Source organism: Aquarana catesbeiana, linkage group LG01 (genome assembly GCF_042186555.1).
Source record: "Aquarana catesbeiana isolate 2022-GZ linkage group LG01, ASM4218655v1, whole genome shotgun sequence".
Taxonomy (NCBI): Eukaryota; Metazoa; Chordata; class Amphibia; order Anura; family Ranidae; genus Aquarana; species Aquarana catesbeiana.
In genome coordinates this window covers 278,880,228-278,892,315 of record NC_133324.1, presented here as the reverse complement: position 1 = coordinate 278,892,315, position 12,088 = coordinate 278,880,228, and the positions used below count along the sequence as shown (strand labels likewise).

Here is a 12,088-nt window from a genome sequence, read left to right as displayed (position 1 = left end):
TCTACGGCTGTGCTAGCGCGTCCAGTCCGTCTGCTTGATCTAGCCTGTTCAGGGAGAAATAAGCCTCCACCTTTGCGTTGGCCTGGGATGCGAACAGATCAATCTGGGGAGCTCCTCATCTTTCTATTAGCCTCTGGAATACGTCTGAATTCAGACTCCATTCTGATTCTAGTATCCTTCCCTGCTCAGGAAATCTGCTACTAGATTCAGATCCCCCTCTAGGTGTACCGCCGTCAGGGATGTTAGGTTGCTTTCTGCCAGGACAGAATCTGAAGGGCCGAGGACAGTAACATTCCGCTTCTCGTTCCTCCCTGTCTTGTTATATAGGCCACTGCTGTGGCGTTGTCGGACAACACCTGAATATGTTGATCTTGGACTTGATCCTTGAAGGCCCATAGTCCTAGAAGAATGGCCCTTAGTTCCCTCCAATTGGAGAATCTCTTGGCCTCTTTGTTTGTCCATGTCCCTTGGGCCATCTGTCCTTTCAGATGGGCACCCCAACCCCAAGAACTCGCGTCTGTTGTCAACCTCCTTTCTACAGGACGACACAAGAGTAGGCCCTTGTCCAAATTTGACTGTCTCCTCCACCACCACAGCTTTCTCTGAACCTGAGGGGGTATTTTGATCAATTTCTCCAGAGACTCCCCGTAGGACCAATTCCACAGAATTGCCTGCTGGAGATCCCTTGCGTGGAGATGTGCCTATTGCACTGCTGGAATTGATGCGGTGAAGAGTCCTAATACTGACATGGCTGCCCTGACAGAAATTGGCAGGTTTGTTTGGGTCTTTTTTACAGCATTTTGAACCTTCTCTATTTTTTCTTCTGGGAGAAAAATTCTTTCCCGTATGGAATTGATAGTACTGTATACCCCAGAAACCTTATTGTTTGGGATGGAATCATGTTTGATTTTTCTCCGTTTATGATCCAACCAAGAAGTGTCTGTCTCCTTCAGATCTTTCTCTAATAGATCCCCTGTTTTGGCAAACAGTAGGAGGTCGCCTAGATATGGTCCCATCAATATTCCCTTTAATCTGAGGGGAGCTAAGGCCTCTGCTATAACCTTCGTGAATATCCTCGGTGAGGATGACAGCCGATAGGAAGGGCTCTGAACTGAAGATGTGAGTTTGACCCTCCCATCTTGACCGCTAACCGAAGGTATTTCTGCAATGCTGGTGCTATAGGGACGTGAAGATACGCATCCCTCAATTCTATGGATACCAAAAAGCAGCCTGGGGTCAGAAGACTTTTCATTGAAAAGATTGTGTCCATCCTGAACTTTTTGTACCTGATTGATCTGTTTAGTATCTTCAGGTTCAGAATTAATCTGAACTTCCCTGATGGTTTCCTTACTAGGAATACGTGCGAATAGCACCCCCGTCCTTCCTCTTCGGGTTGAACAGCTATGATCACTTTTTGTTGCATCAGTTCCTGTAAGATAGATGACATTGCTAGAGATTTTTCTAGGGCTCAGGGAGCCTGGGTAATGTAAAACAGAGTTGGTGAGGGTTGAGAGAACTCCAGTCTGTAACCCTCTGATATTATTTTGAGAATTAATGGACTAGTTGTTGTTGTCTTCCACTGTGGAAAAAAAAAAAAGCTTGCAGCCTTCCCCCACAGTGGGAGGACTGTCACTGTTTTTTGTTTTGGGTAGGGGGGGGCGAAACAGTACCCCTGACTTGCCCCTCTCTCTTTGGGACCTCCAGGGTTTTTTTTTTTTTATAACCTCTTTTGTGTCCTAGGCTTGGCGAAAAGCATGAAAATTTTTCTTGCCCTGAGGGATCACCTTCTTTACTGGGAAGGCCTTCTTATCTGCCGTTCTATAGAGTACAGCTTCAAGATTAGGTCCGAAAACTAAATTCCCCTCAAAGGATAGACCACATAGCTTAGCTTGAGGCCGTATCCCCTGACCACGTTTTAACCCATAATGCTCTACAAGCTGAGTTTACCAGGGGCGAGGATCTTGCAGACATTTTTATGGATTCAGCGGAGGCATCTGCCATGTACCCTACTGCTTTCTGTAGTACTGGCAGTGTATCCAACAGGTCCTTACAGGAAGTTTCTGCTTCAATATGGGCTTTCAACTGCTCAAGCCAGCGCTCTAGGTTGCTGGCCACCACAGTTGACACCATAGCTGGCTTTAAATTGGCTAAGGTTGAATCACATGCTTTCTTTAATAGGGAGTCTGCCCTTTTATTCATGGCGTTCTTTAGGACACCCATATTCTCAAAAGCGAGGTCTGTGTTCAATATTTGAGAAAAAGCTACATCAAGCTTTGGTTTTTTATTCCATACTTGAGAGCTATCCCCTTCAAAAGGGAATCTCCGCTTGAGAGACTTAGAAAAGAAAGGAGCCCTTTCTGGGTCCTTCCACTCTCTTTTCACTGTCTCAGATAGACACTTATGTACTGGAAATACCCAATGTTTCTCTTCACCCATGCCTTGGAATATTTTATCGTGGAAGGACAACTGGGCTTCGTCCTCCTTGATGTTCAAAGTTGTATGGATAGTCTTCAAAAGATCATCCACTTCATCTAAGGATAGCCTACAGCGTGAAGAAGAAACCTCTTTCTTCATTCTCTTCTTCTTGGAACCTGGGGAAACACTTCCCTGTTCATCCTCGGAATTGCTGCCCCCTCTGGATGCAGAAACAGATGGATGGGAACAGGGTACTGTGCTGCCCTGTGCTGCCCTTAGGCTGTGCAGCTGGGCACTTATTCAGGTAAGAACAGAACTTTTAAAACGTGTCCGCCAGTTTTTTCCAGAAGGAACTTAATAGTTCTCCTGATTGAGTAGCAGGTGTAGCTGAGGAAGTTTCCTCCTTAACTAGATCTGCTATACAGGTCCTGCATAACACCTTGGTCCAAGACTCCCTGACTGCATTTTTGCAGGATGGACATTTCCTTTTAGGAGGAGGGGAGGAATGTTTTGTCTTTTCTTTAACTTTCTGAAATACACCAAAACCAGCCCTCTATTAACATGTATATCTAAACAGTACATATAGATAAACAGTAACCAGCTTTAAATGCAAAATAACCAACTGCCAAATAGAGGGGCTAACCCTTTAGCCCCTGTGTTTGATACCGCAGCTTACTAGTGAAACTCCCCACAGAATCACCATTCAAAAGAACAAACACAGTCTCCTTAGTACAAACGGTCCAAGGAGAGTGGTGCAGGCTCCCTTTCCTCCCCCCATGGGAGTAAGGGAGGAAAAACATACAAGACCCAATGATTAATGTACAGAGACCACTGTCCCTGCTTACCTGGGTCTGGCTGGTGTTGGTGATAGTGGCTCCTGCCACCGCCGCCTGTTCCTCTTCCATTCTGCCAGAATTCACAGTAACATTCAGCTGCTTTTTATTTAAACTTCCCGGTCCTTTCGCACTGCGAGGACCGGAAATTACACTAGCAGGAGGCCGCCCCCTCGTCCTGCGTTCCAGCAGCTGGAACCGGAAGCCACGTCGCACCGCCGGAAGCCCTGCCCCGGCCAGAAATGAAGCACTCGCCACCTGGGACCAGGAAAGGCATGGAGGCTTACGAACGGAGGCGATGCTGCTCTCACCGCAGTGGAGCATGCCATCCCTCTTTCAGCCAGAGAGCGGGACCCCCAGCAGCCTGACCCTCGCCGGGTATGAAGAGGAAGAGACGCCAGAGCACCCCCCTCCTGTATGGGAGGGGATGCTGGGCTGGCCTTGACATACTCTCCCCACCTGGAGAAAACGTAGTGCACCCCTGGTTCCCTGCAGCACTTCCACCATGGTGGAGGAAACACTACAATTGAGGCCATGGTGGAAGCGTCCGGTCTATAAAGAAAACTTACTGCAGTGTTTCCTGGGAAAGTGGGTGGAGCTGCGCTCTCTCCAGGTGCTGTCCTGAAAGACGAAGGGAGACATTTTTTTTAGTTTTGGATGGAGCGGAGATGGATTAGAACACATATCAGGTTTTTATTACTGTCTGTGCCCCCAGGTACAACCTATTTGTACTGTTTACTGTTCGTACCAAGAAAATTCCTCCTTCTGAGCTGTCAGTTTTGTAGTTCAGCCCTGCTGGGTTGAAAAAAAAAATAATACTAGTGTATACTAGGCTTTACTCTATCTAAAAGGTTTTGCCTTGGGTGACACTTTGAAGCTGATCTGTGTCCAGTGATGTATGAAATTACATATTAAAACCATAATATTGATACCCACACAATACAATTATATCAGCATTTTTAATAATATCTTATGAGCCAACTGCATGAACATTTTGCATTGACTCTTCAGTTATTTTGACAGGGTTTGGGATCAGAAAAATAAAGCAGACAAATGTGTGTAAAATATTAAGACAACACTACCAAATATGACTAAAAATACTGATACAGATCAAAAATAAATTCTAAATAAGTTGGTGTATGCTGCAAACAACATAAAAAGGATCACCAACACCAATAGTGTACTTGAATAGAATAGTAAGGAAACCCAGTCAGAACTACATACTGGCTGTCAGTACACCTCTGCTAGGGAGAATGTGGTGGTAATTTTTAATCCTTTACGTGTTCATACTTTATGTACCGTACATACAATACTTCAGGAGGGTCAATGTGGATTGCGGATGTTATAGGGCAAAAAAAAAAAAAAGCAAAATAAAGCAGTTAGACATAAAATATTCAATTATTTGAAACTGATTTTAAAACGATGTTTCTACAGAAATTGTTCTGTTACCAGTTATGTTTGCTAATATACATACCAGACCAGCAGAGGTAGTTTGATGTCTTTTAAAAGAATAATGTTTGCTTAAGGCCTCATCCAAACAAATGCTTTCAGGCATCCAGTGTAATATGTGCGCATATTTCCATGCCCAGGAAAAGGCAGCTACAGCGTACTGCCCCCCATAGATATCAATGGCTGTACACTAGCATACACCATGCTACCATATGCTCACACACAGGTGTAAGTTAACTGCTTGAAAAAACCCACAAATGGGCATAAATCTCTGAACACAATTTTTGTGTGTTCAGGGATTTACACCTATATATGAGCTTAGCCAAGCATGTATGTATTTATACCCGTACAGTTAGCATATAGCCATTCATTACTATGGGAAGCTATAAACTGCAGCGGTTTCCCTCAGTTCTGAAGTAAATCTGCAATTTAAATTGGATGCATGAAAGTGTCTGTGTGCCTGGAGCCTAAATGCCTTGGATGCACTTATAATATTTATGAAGACAAAATATGAAAATTAAAGTGCTTATACTGCAGCTCCAGTTCTTTCTTGCTTTACTTTCATGCCACCGGTCACCATAGGGTGTAGTATGTCACATGACATCACCAACCTATTGCCTCTCCCAAAACTAAAGGTCCTTAAATGAGCACAACTGTATCCCCATCTCACTGTAATAATTGTGCAGCAGGGGATTTTTCAAGACTTCCATTTCATGCAGACGCTCCCATGACTGAGAAAAGTCATCTGGGCCTTCTCCACAGCCTCCTACTGGGGGGACACTGGGGTATCCAGGATGGGTCATAAGTTCAATGGTGATACTGGTACGCGAATGTGGACTGCGCAGTGAGCTGTGTGAGGATCGGCAGCCATGAAGAGACTGAATACTATAATCCAGGGCTTGCTGGATGTTACTTATTGTCATATTCTTTCCCATTGTGCTAAGACCAATATAGATGTCTGGCCACCTGCAATAGGAAACAAAGTGAAAACATTAAAAACGACAATCCTGCCAAATGCTATTTTTACAAAATGTGGATAGATCAGATGAAAAATGCCTTCAATGGGGACACAGGAAGCAGTGAAAGTCTCTAGTAGAGTGAGGAACCTCAGTAGAGTTAGAACCTCTTTTGGGATTTTATTTGTGTCACCATGAGAGAAATTTCCCTCACTCTGTGTCCAGGTGTCAGACTGAACAGGATGAGAATTTTTTTTTGTTAAATCTTTAATAAAGGAATTCAACAAAATACACAAACAAGCCTGCACATTTTAAAATATCAGTTAGCAAATGTCTAGAGCGGCAAATCAGGTAGCAAATGTCAGGTCCAACGCACGTCTCAGTAAATGCAATAGACTGTATGACCCAGCAAAGTTGCCGGAAATTAGCTAAAAAATGTTTACAGTGGATGTAAACCCAATTTTTTTTTCAAATTAAGGCTTGCAACTTGTACAGTATAGGATTTCATGTGATCTGTGCCCAGTCTTGCCACAAAGAGTTAATCCAGCTCTGAGCAATCCTCTTATCTTTTTTCAGTGAGATAAAAACAGACAGACAAATACCAGCAAGTTCTTCCCCCATGCTGAGTGACAGGTGATTTACATATCTCATGCAGGAGTCTTAGAGAGGCATTATGTGCAATTCCCATCCCCCCTCCTTTTGTCCCATGTAGACTGCGGAGTATGTGCACATGAGCAAGAGTGACATGGGGCCATGAGCGTGCTCTGCTTCTTCACAGAACGCGTTATGCCACGCCTGTGCGTGCCCTTTAGTCTGCCCTGGCGCAAGGCTTATCCTCGCAACACTGGCTGGCCAGGGGAGTGTAGTGGTGGGCGAAGGAGTCCTCTGACATCACTACTCCGCCCACCGAGCCCTGGACAGCAGATCCGCCCACAGATTCGGAAATATTACAGGGCTCCACTGAGCTAAAGGGGTGAATTATGACAGGTAAGGATACATGCAGGAGGCATGTATCTCCTTCTAGATATGCCCTATGTTATTAAATTAGAAACAATGACAGTGGGTTTACATCCACTTTAAATACATTTTGCCAAATTCCACCACATTTTGTTAATTTTTCAAGAAACGATAATACACATGCAATAGTGTATAATACACATAAAAAGGTAGTGAACAGAGATGAGAGCAGAGGATGGGGTTAGAAGAGTGGGGGTGGGGGGGGGGGGGTGAAGGCAAAATAAATACATACGAAAGGAAGGGGGAAATGGTGGAGAGAGGACAGGGAGAAAAAGGGTGCAGGTGATAGGTGACAATAACTGTCCCCCTCTTGGACAAAAGCCAAAATGAGAAATAGCCTTTAAAAAGGAGAAGTACATTCAGTGGAGTGGAAACTACCTAATAGAATGTCTGCGGAACTTTGGGTTCAGCCGAAAGTACATACGGTGGGTCCAGCTTCTGGATCAATCATCCAAAGAGTATTTGTAAATGGATGGCTATCTGCTCAGTTTCCTTTGGAATGAGGCACCCGTCAAGGCTGTCATCTTTCCCCTTTACTGTACACATTGGCTGCTGAGCCCATGGCCATCGCCATTAGATCTGACCCAAATATCTCTGGACTAAAAATAGGAAACATTACTGAAAAAAACTGGCTTTTTTGCTGATGACACAATTCTGTACTTAGTAGATCCTGGGCCCTCTCTACAGGCTGCATTGTGCACCATAGAGAAGATCGAGAAATACTCTGGATTGAGTATTAACTGGTCAAAATCTCAAATCTTGCCCCTTGATCACTTCCCTCCGCTCCCCCCCTTCCCCTTCCCCAGGGTGTCCTCTATTAAATATCTGGGAGTGCTTGTCACTAGACAGCTTAGAGATTATTTCCCCCTTAATATGGAACCTCTGTTTGCATTAGTCAAAACCAAAACATAAACCTGGGCCAGGCTGCCTCTGGGCGTGATGGGTCGAATAAACCTAATGAAAATGATACTCTTACCCAAGATATTATATTCGATGTGGCATGCACCCCTTTATATACCTTTAAAATTCTTTAGGACCCTAGAATCCATCCTTAACTCTTGTCTGGGAACATGGCAGGCACAAATTAGCGTAGTCAGTCCTTAAAAACCCCACTTCATTAGAAGGAACTGTCCTTCCCCATTTTCGGGACTACTACATAGCCTCCCAACTATCCCACTTCTACTATTTTGACAAAACTGACCTTCAACGATACCAGTCCTTATGTCTTAGCCCAGACCATCCTGCTTACACCCCACTACAGGCCATTTTCCATGGAAAAATCACACCATGATCCCCCTCGTGCCATGATGGGAGTACTATTACACCACAGATGAGTATGGGAACATACCTTACGCAAACCTAATGTCCAGCCAACTGACTCCCAAACCCCCCTTATGGTATAATAATCAGAACTACTCACAGTTCCAGACCCTATAGTGTGGGCTACCAGGGGAATAATATACTTACACCAAGTTACAACTACCTCTGGACCTAAAACATTTCAAACACTAAAAGGAGGTATTCCCTCTCCCTAACCACTTATTCTTTAGATATCTACAACTTCGCCATGCCCCACAAACCCAGTTTAATACCATGCATCGCTCCCTGACTACTCCTCCCATATTAGATACTACTCACTGGCTTACAAAGCTAAAGATGGCTGGGAGTCTGATATTGGAGCCATAGAGGATACTGATTGGGAAAAAATTTGAGAAAATGCTAAATTTGTTTCCCCTAAAATATCAGACGGATTAACACAATTAGATATTTTACACCGGGCGAACAAATACCTCAAATAATTGCCTGCTACCAACCCACCCACAGTCCACTCTGCCCACTATGTGTCTCTGCACATGGCTCTACCACTTAATATGGAGCTGTCCGATTATACGTACCTTTTGGCTCCAGGTGATCCTTTTCCTACATGTGACGGGCTCCCCACTGGTCCTAGACCCGAAGCCTAGGTTCACCATTGCTGTGGGTTAGAAATCGTGCAAGTTCAGCTGAACTCGCACAATTTCATACCTGCATGTCAGTCCAACTTCTGGAGTGATTTCAGAGACATCTGGGCGGGTTCATGTCTATTGAAATCGCCCCCAAAGTCGGCAAAAGCAGTACATGAACTACTTTTTGAAATCGCTGCGGCGCCGCAAAGTCAGCATTGCACCAATTCGGACGTGCTATTGCTGGCAATAGCCGCCAATTTGACATGTCTAATCACATGCCAAATCACCCCGGTGTGAACGTGGGCTAAATTGTGTGGCTGGGCCTATTTCCAGATATCGACAAATTCATTGCTACCTTCTTAAGTGCAACGGTCTTGGAAAAAGAAGAAAGAAGAAAAAAAAGAAGGAAGAATTAAAAATTGGAATTTTATTGTACTTATGGTTGAAACTAGGGTTGTCCCGATACCGGTACTAGTATTGGTACCGATACCAAGCATTTGCCCAAGTACTTGTACTCGAGCAAATGCTTCGTTACTTCACCCGATACCTGTACAGTCAGCGGTGATCGGTGAGTGGGGGAGTTACAACCTTCCCCCCCCCCCCATTTCCGCTGCTTTAGTGAAATTTCTACAGCGGTGATCGGTGCTTGTAACTCCCCCACACGCGATCACCGCTGACTGTCACCGTATCCTCCTCCAGTCCCCCTCCATGCCCCCTCCCTTCTGCTGTCCCACTCCTTTCTTCCTCCATGTCCCCCTCCGTTCTGCTGCTGCCCCCCGCCGTTCTGCCGTCCCCCTCCTTTCTTCCTCCATGTCCCCCGCCGTTCTGCCATCCCCCTCCTCTCTTCCTCCGTGTCCCCCGCCGTTCTGCCGCCCCCCTCCTTTCTTCCTCCGTGTCCCCCGCCGTTCTGCCGTCCCCCTCCTTTCTTCCTCCGTGTCCCCCGCCGTCCTGCCGTCCCCCTCCTTTCTTCCTCCATGTCCCCCGCCGTTCTGCCATCCCCCTCCTTTCTTCCTCCGTGTTCCCCACCGTTCTGCCGTCCCCCTCCTTTCTTTCTCCATGTCCCCCGCCAGTTTTCCTCTGTGTCCCCCTCCGTTCTGCTATCCCTCTCCATGTCATCCTCCTTCCTTTGATGTATGAACAGAGTCAGTGATCACTGACTCTGTCCATTCACATAACTGAAACATTGTAATCTCCTGTGATTAGGATGTCTCAGTTTATGAATGGAGAGGAGTCACTGTCTTCTCTCCATTCATTTTCAGTGCAGCTGAAGCTGCAAAGAAAGGAATTGGGGAATCTCTATCCTCTGTCTCTTTCTCTGTCTCAAGGGGGGAGATTTCAGGGGTCTATTAAGACCCCTGATATCTCACAAATCCCCCCAACAGGGCTGATTAAAGAAAAAAAAAAAAAAAAAAAAAAAAGTATTGCAATAATAAAAAAAATATTGTAAAAAATAATAAAAATTAAAATAAAAAACACACAGACACCATCCACCCCTCCCTCCCTAAAAAAAAAAAAAGAAAAAAAGAAAGCATTGTAAAAAAAAAAAAAAAAAACCTGTCACGTGACATTAAAAAAAAAAAAGTATCGGTAATCGGTAAGTTATCGGTACTTGTACTCGGTCTTAAAAAAAGTGGTATCGGGACAACCCTAGTTAAAACCCATTACGATAACTTTACATATAGGTTATTCTACATATATTGATATATGCAGTCATGAATATGGTTGATAATCTCCAGTATCTGTAACCGCTAATCCCAATGTCTCATATCTGGTTTAAATGTGCCATGTATCTTATCTCAATAAAGCTTATTTTTTTTATTTTTTTTTATTTTTTCATTGGAAATAAAGAAGTACTGCCAAAGCTCATTTAGCTGTACTTCTCCTGGGGATCACAGGAGTGCAGTTTGTTCTACCTGCCTGCGATCCATTTTCAGCAGACAGCAGGTTGATGTCACAGAGCCGCTCCAGGCTCGGGAAAGATCGTGACCATATGGTTGGGATTTGCTTAGATGCCTGGACAAGCCGCTGAGAATCTGAGCCAGCTGCTCCCGCCCCCTCTACAGCCCAGTCACCAGCTCTCTGCTCACGGATCATTGAGAACCGAGTAATCAGCGGTGTTTGATTGCTCAGTTCTCAGCCTTAAAGTCAGCGAGGGACAGATGCAGCATTGGACCGATGCTGCATCCACCTAGGTAAGCAAGATTCCAAAAAAAAAAAAAAAGGGGGAGGTTAAAAAGGGCCCAGCTCATTGAACATATTTAAAATCTGCACTGCCTACTTGGTTAAAAAAATAGCAAGATATTAGCTGAGCTTTTAGATATTTTGAGAGTACTGCCCAAGCATTGCCCACATGTGGAAGTGCCTGCCAGGGGACATGCTTAGATGTCCATCCGTTCCTCAAGCCTGGCAACTAGTATGTTCAGCCGGGAGGACACCACTGTCTCACAGAACTCAGGCGGTTTTTCTGCATTAGAAGAGCTGTGCTGAAGAGCGCTGCTAGTATCAGCCTGACCACTGGTCATGGAAGGTCAGGAACAACATGTTAACAAGGTTGTGACAAGCACATGTAAAAGGAATCTTATTTATTACATCCCAGAAGCCTTTGATGGAAGATTCTACTCTAAGATTTACAAATCACATACTAGTACCGAGGCAAAGACCTCATGCAGCAAAGCTTGAAGCAAACCTCAGAAGAGAAAAATGTAAGGGCTGCCATAATTCACTTTCCTCTGATAATGATAGCCTGTTATACGGATACTACAGTAAGTCTGCAATACATTCTCATTATTTGTTTCCTTTTAGTAATCAAAGTACTTCAGTTCTGATACAATCATGTTCTTACCGGATGTCATGGTTCTTGAAAACTTCCACCGTGTTTAAGGCATCATTCTCTACCCCTCTGTAAAACTCCATTAGTTCTCCCTGAATCCAGTCACACTTGTTTAGACCTACTTCCACAGGGACACGAGTATAGATGATTCCATGTTCATGCAGCACTTGTGCAAACACTTCTCTGATTCCTGGTAAAAAGATAAACACATAAAAAACAAACAAACAAAAAAAAAAAAAAAAAAACACCTTCTGATGTTAACAAAACAAAACCATGTAAGTCATGTTTGTGCAGTTGCTCTACCACCCATAAATCTATTCAATAAATATACATTTTGGCCCCATTCATACTTGTGTGACTTGCCATGTGACTTTGGACACCATGTTTCCAAATGATAACTGTTCATATCTGTGCGAATTCAAAGTAGTTCCCGCATTACTTTGGTCTGAGTTTCATAAGACTTTAGGTCCATAGACCTCAATGTAAACCCTCAAAAGTCGCATGAAGGTCACACCTGCATGATACACAGATGTGATTTGGGTGCGACTTGTGAATGCTGGGCAATGAAATAAAAATGAAAAAAAACTTAAAAACGTGTAGGGTCCCCCTCCAATGCATATCAGGCCCTTCAGGTCTGGTATG

The 12,088-nt window shown here is 44.3% G+C and overlaps 1 protein-coding gene across 2 annotated transcripts in view; it reads right to left on the bottom strand.

Annotated features, from left to right (window-relative positions):
* Positions 1 to 4,193: 4,193 nt before the first annotated feature.
* The window catches only part of YDJC (YdjC chitooligosaccharide deacetylase homolog), a 32,407-nt gene continuing 24,512 nt past the window's right edge, over positions 4,194 to 12,088 (bottom strand). For both annotated transcript variants that reach the window (XM_073629061.1, XM_073629066.1), the window contains exons 5-6: positions 11,459 to 11,636; positions 4,194 to 5,663 (exon numbers count right to left, since the gene is read on the bottom strand). In XM_073629061.1, the coding sequence (XP_073485162.1) occupies positions 5,327 to 5,663; positions 11,459 to 11,636 (515 nt within the window). In that variant the 3' untranslated portion in view covers positions 4,194 to 5,326. The remainder of the gene's footprint in view (positions 5,664 to 11,458; positions 11,637 to 12,088) is intronic.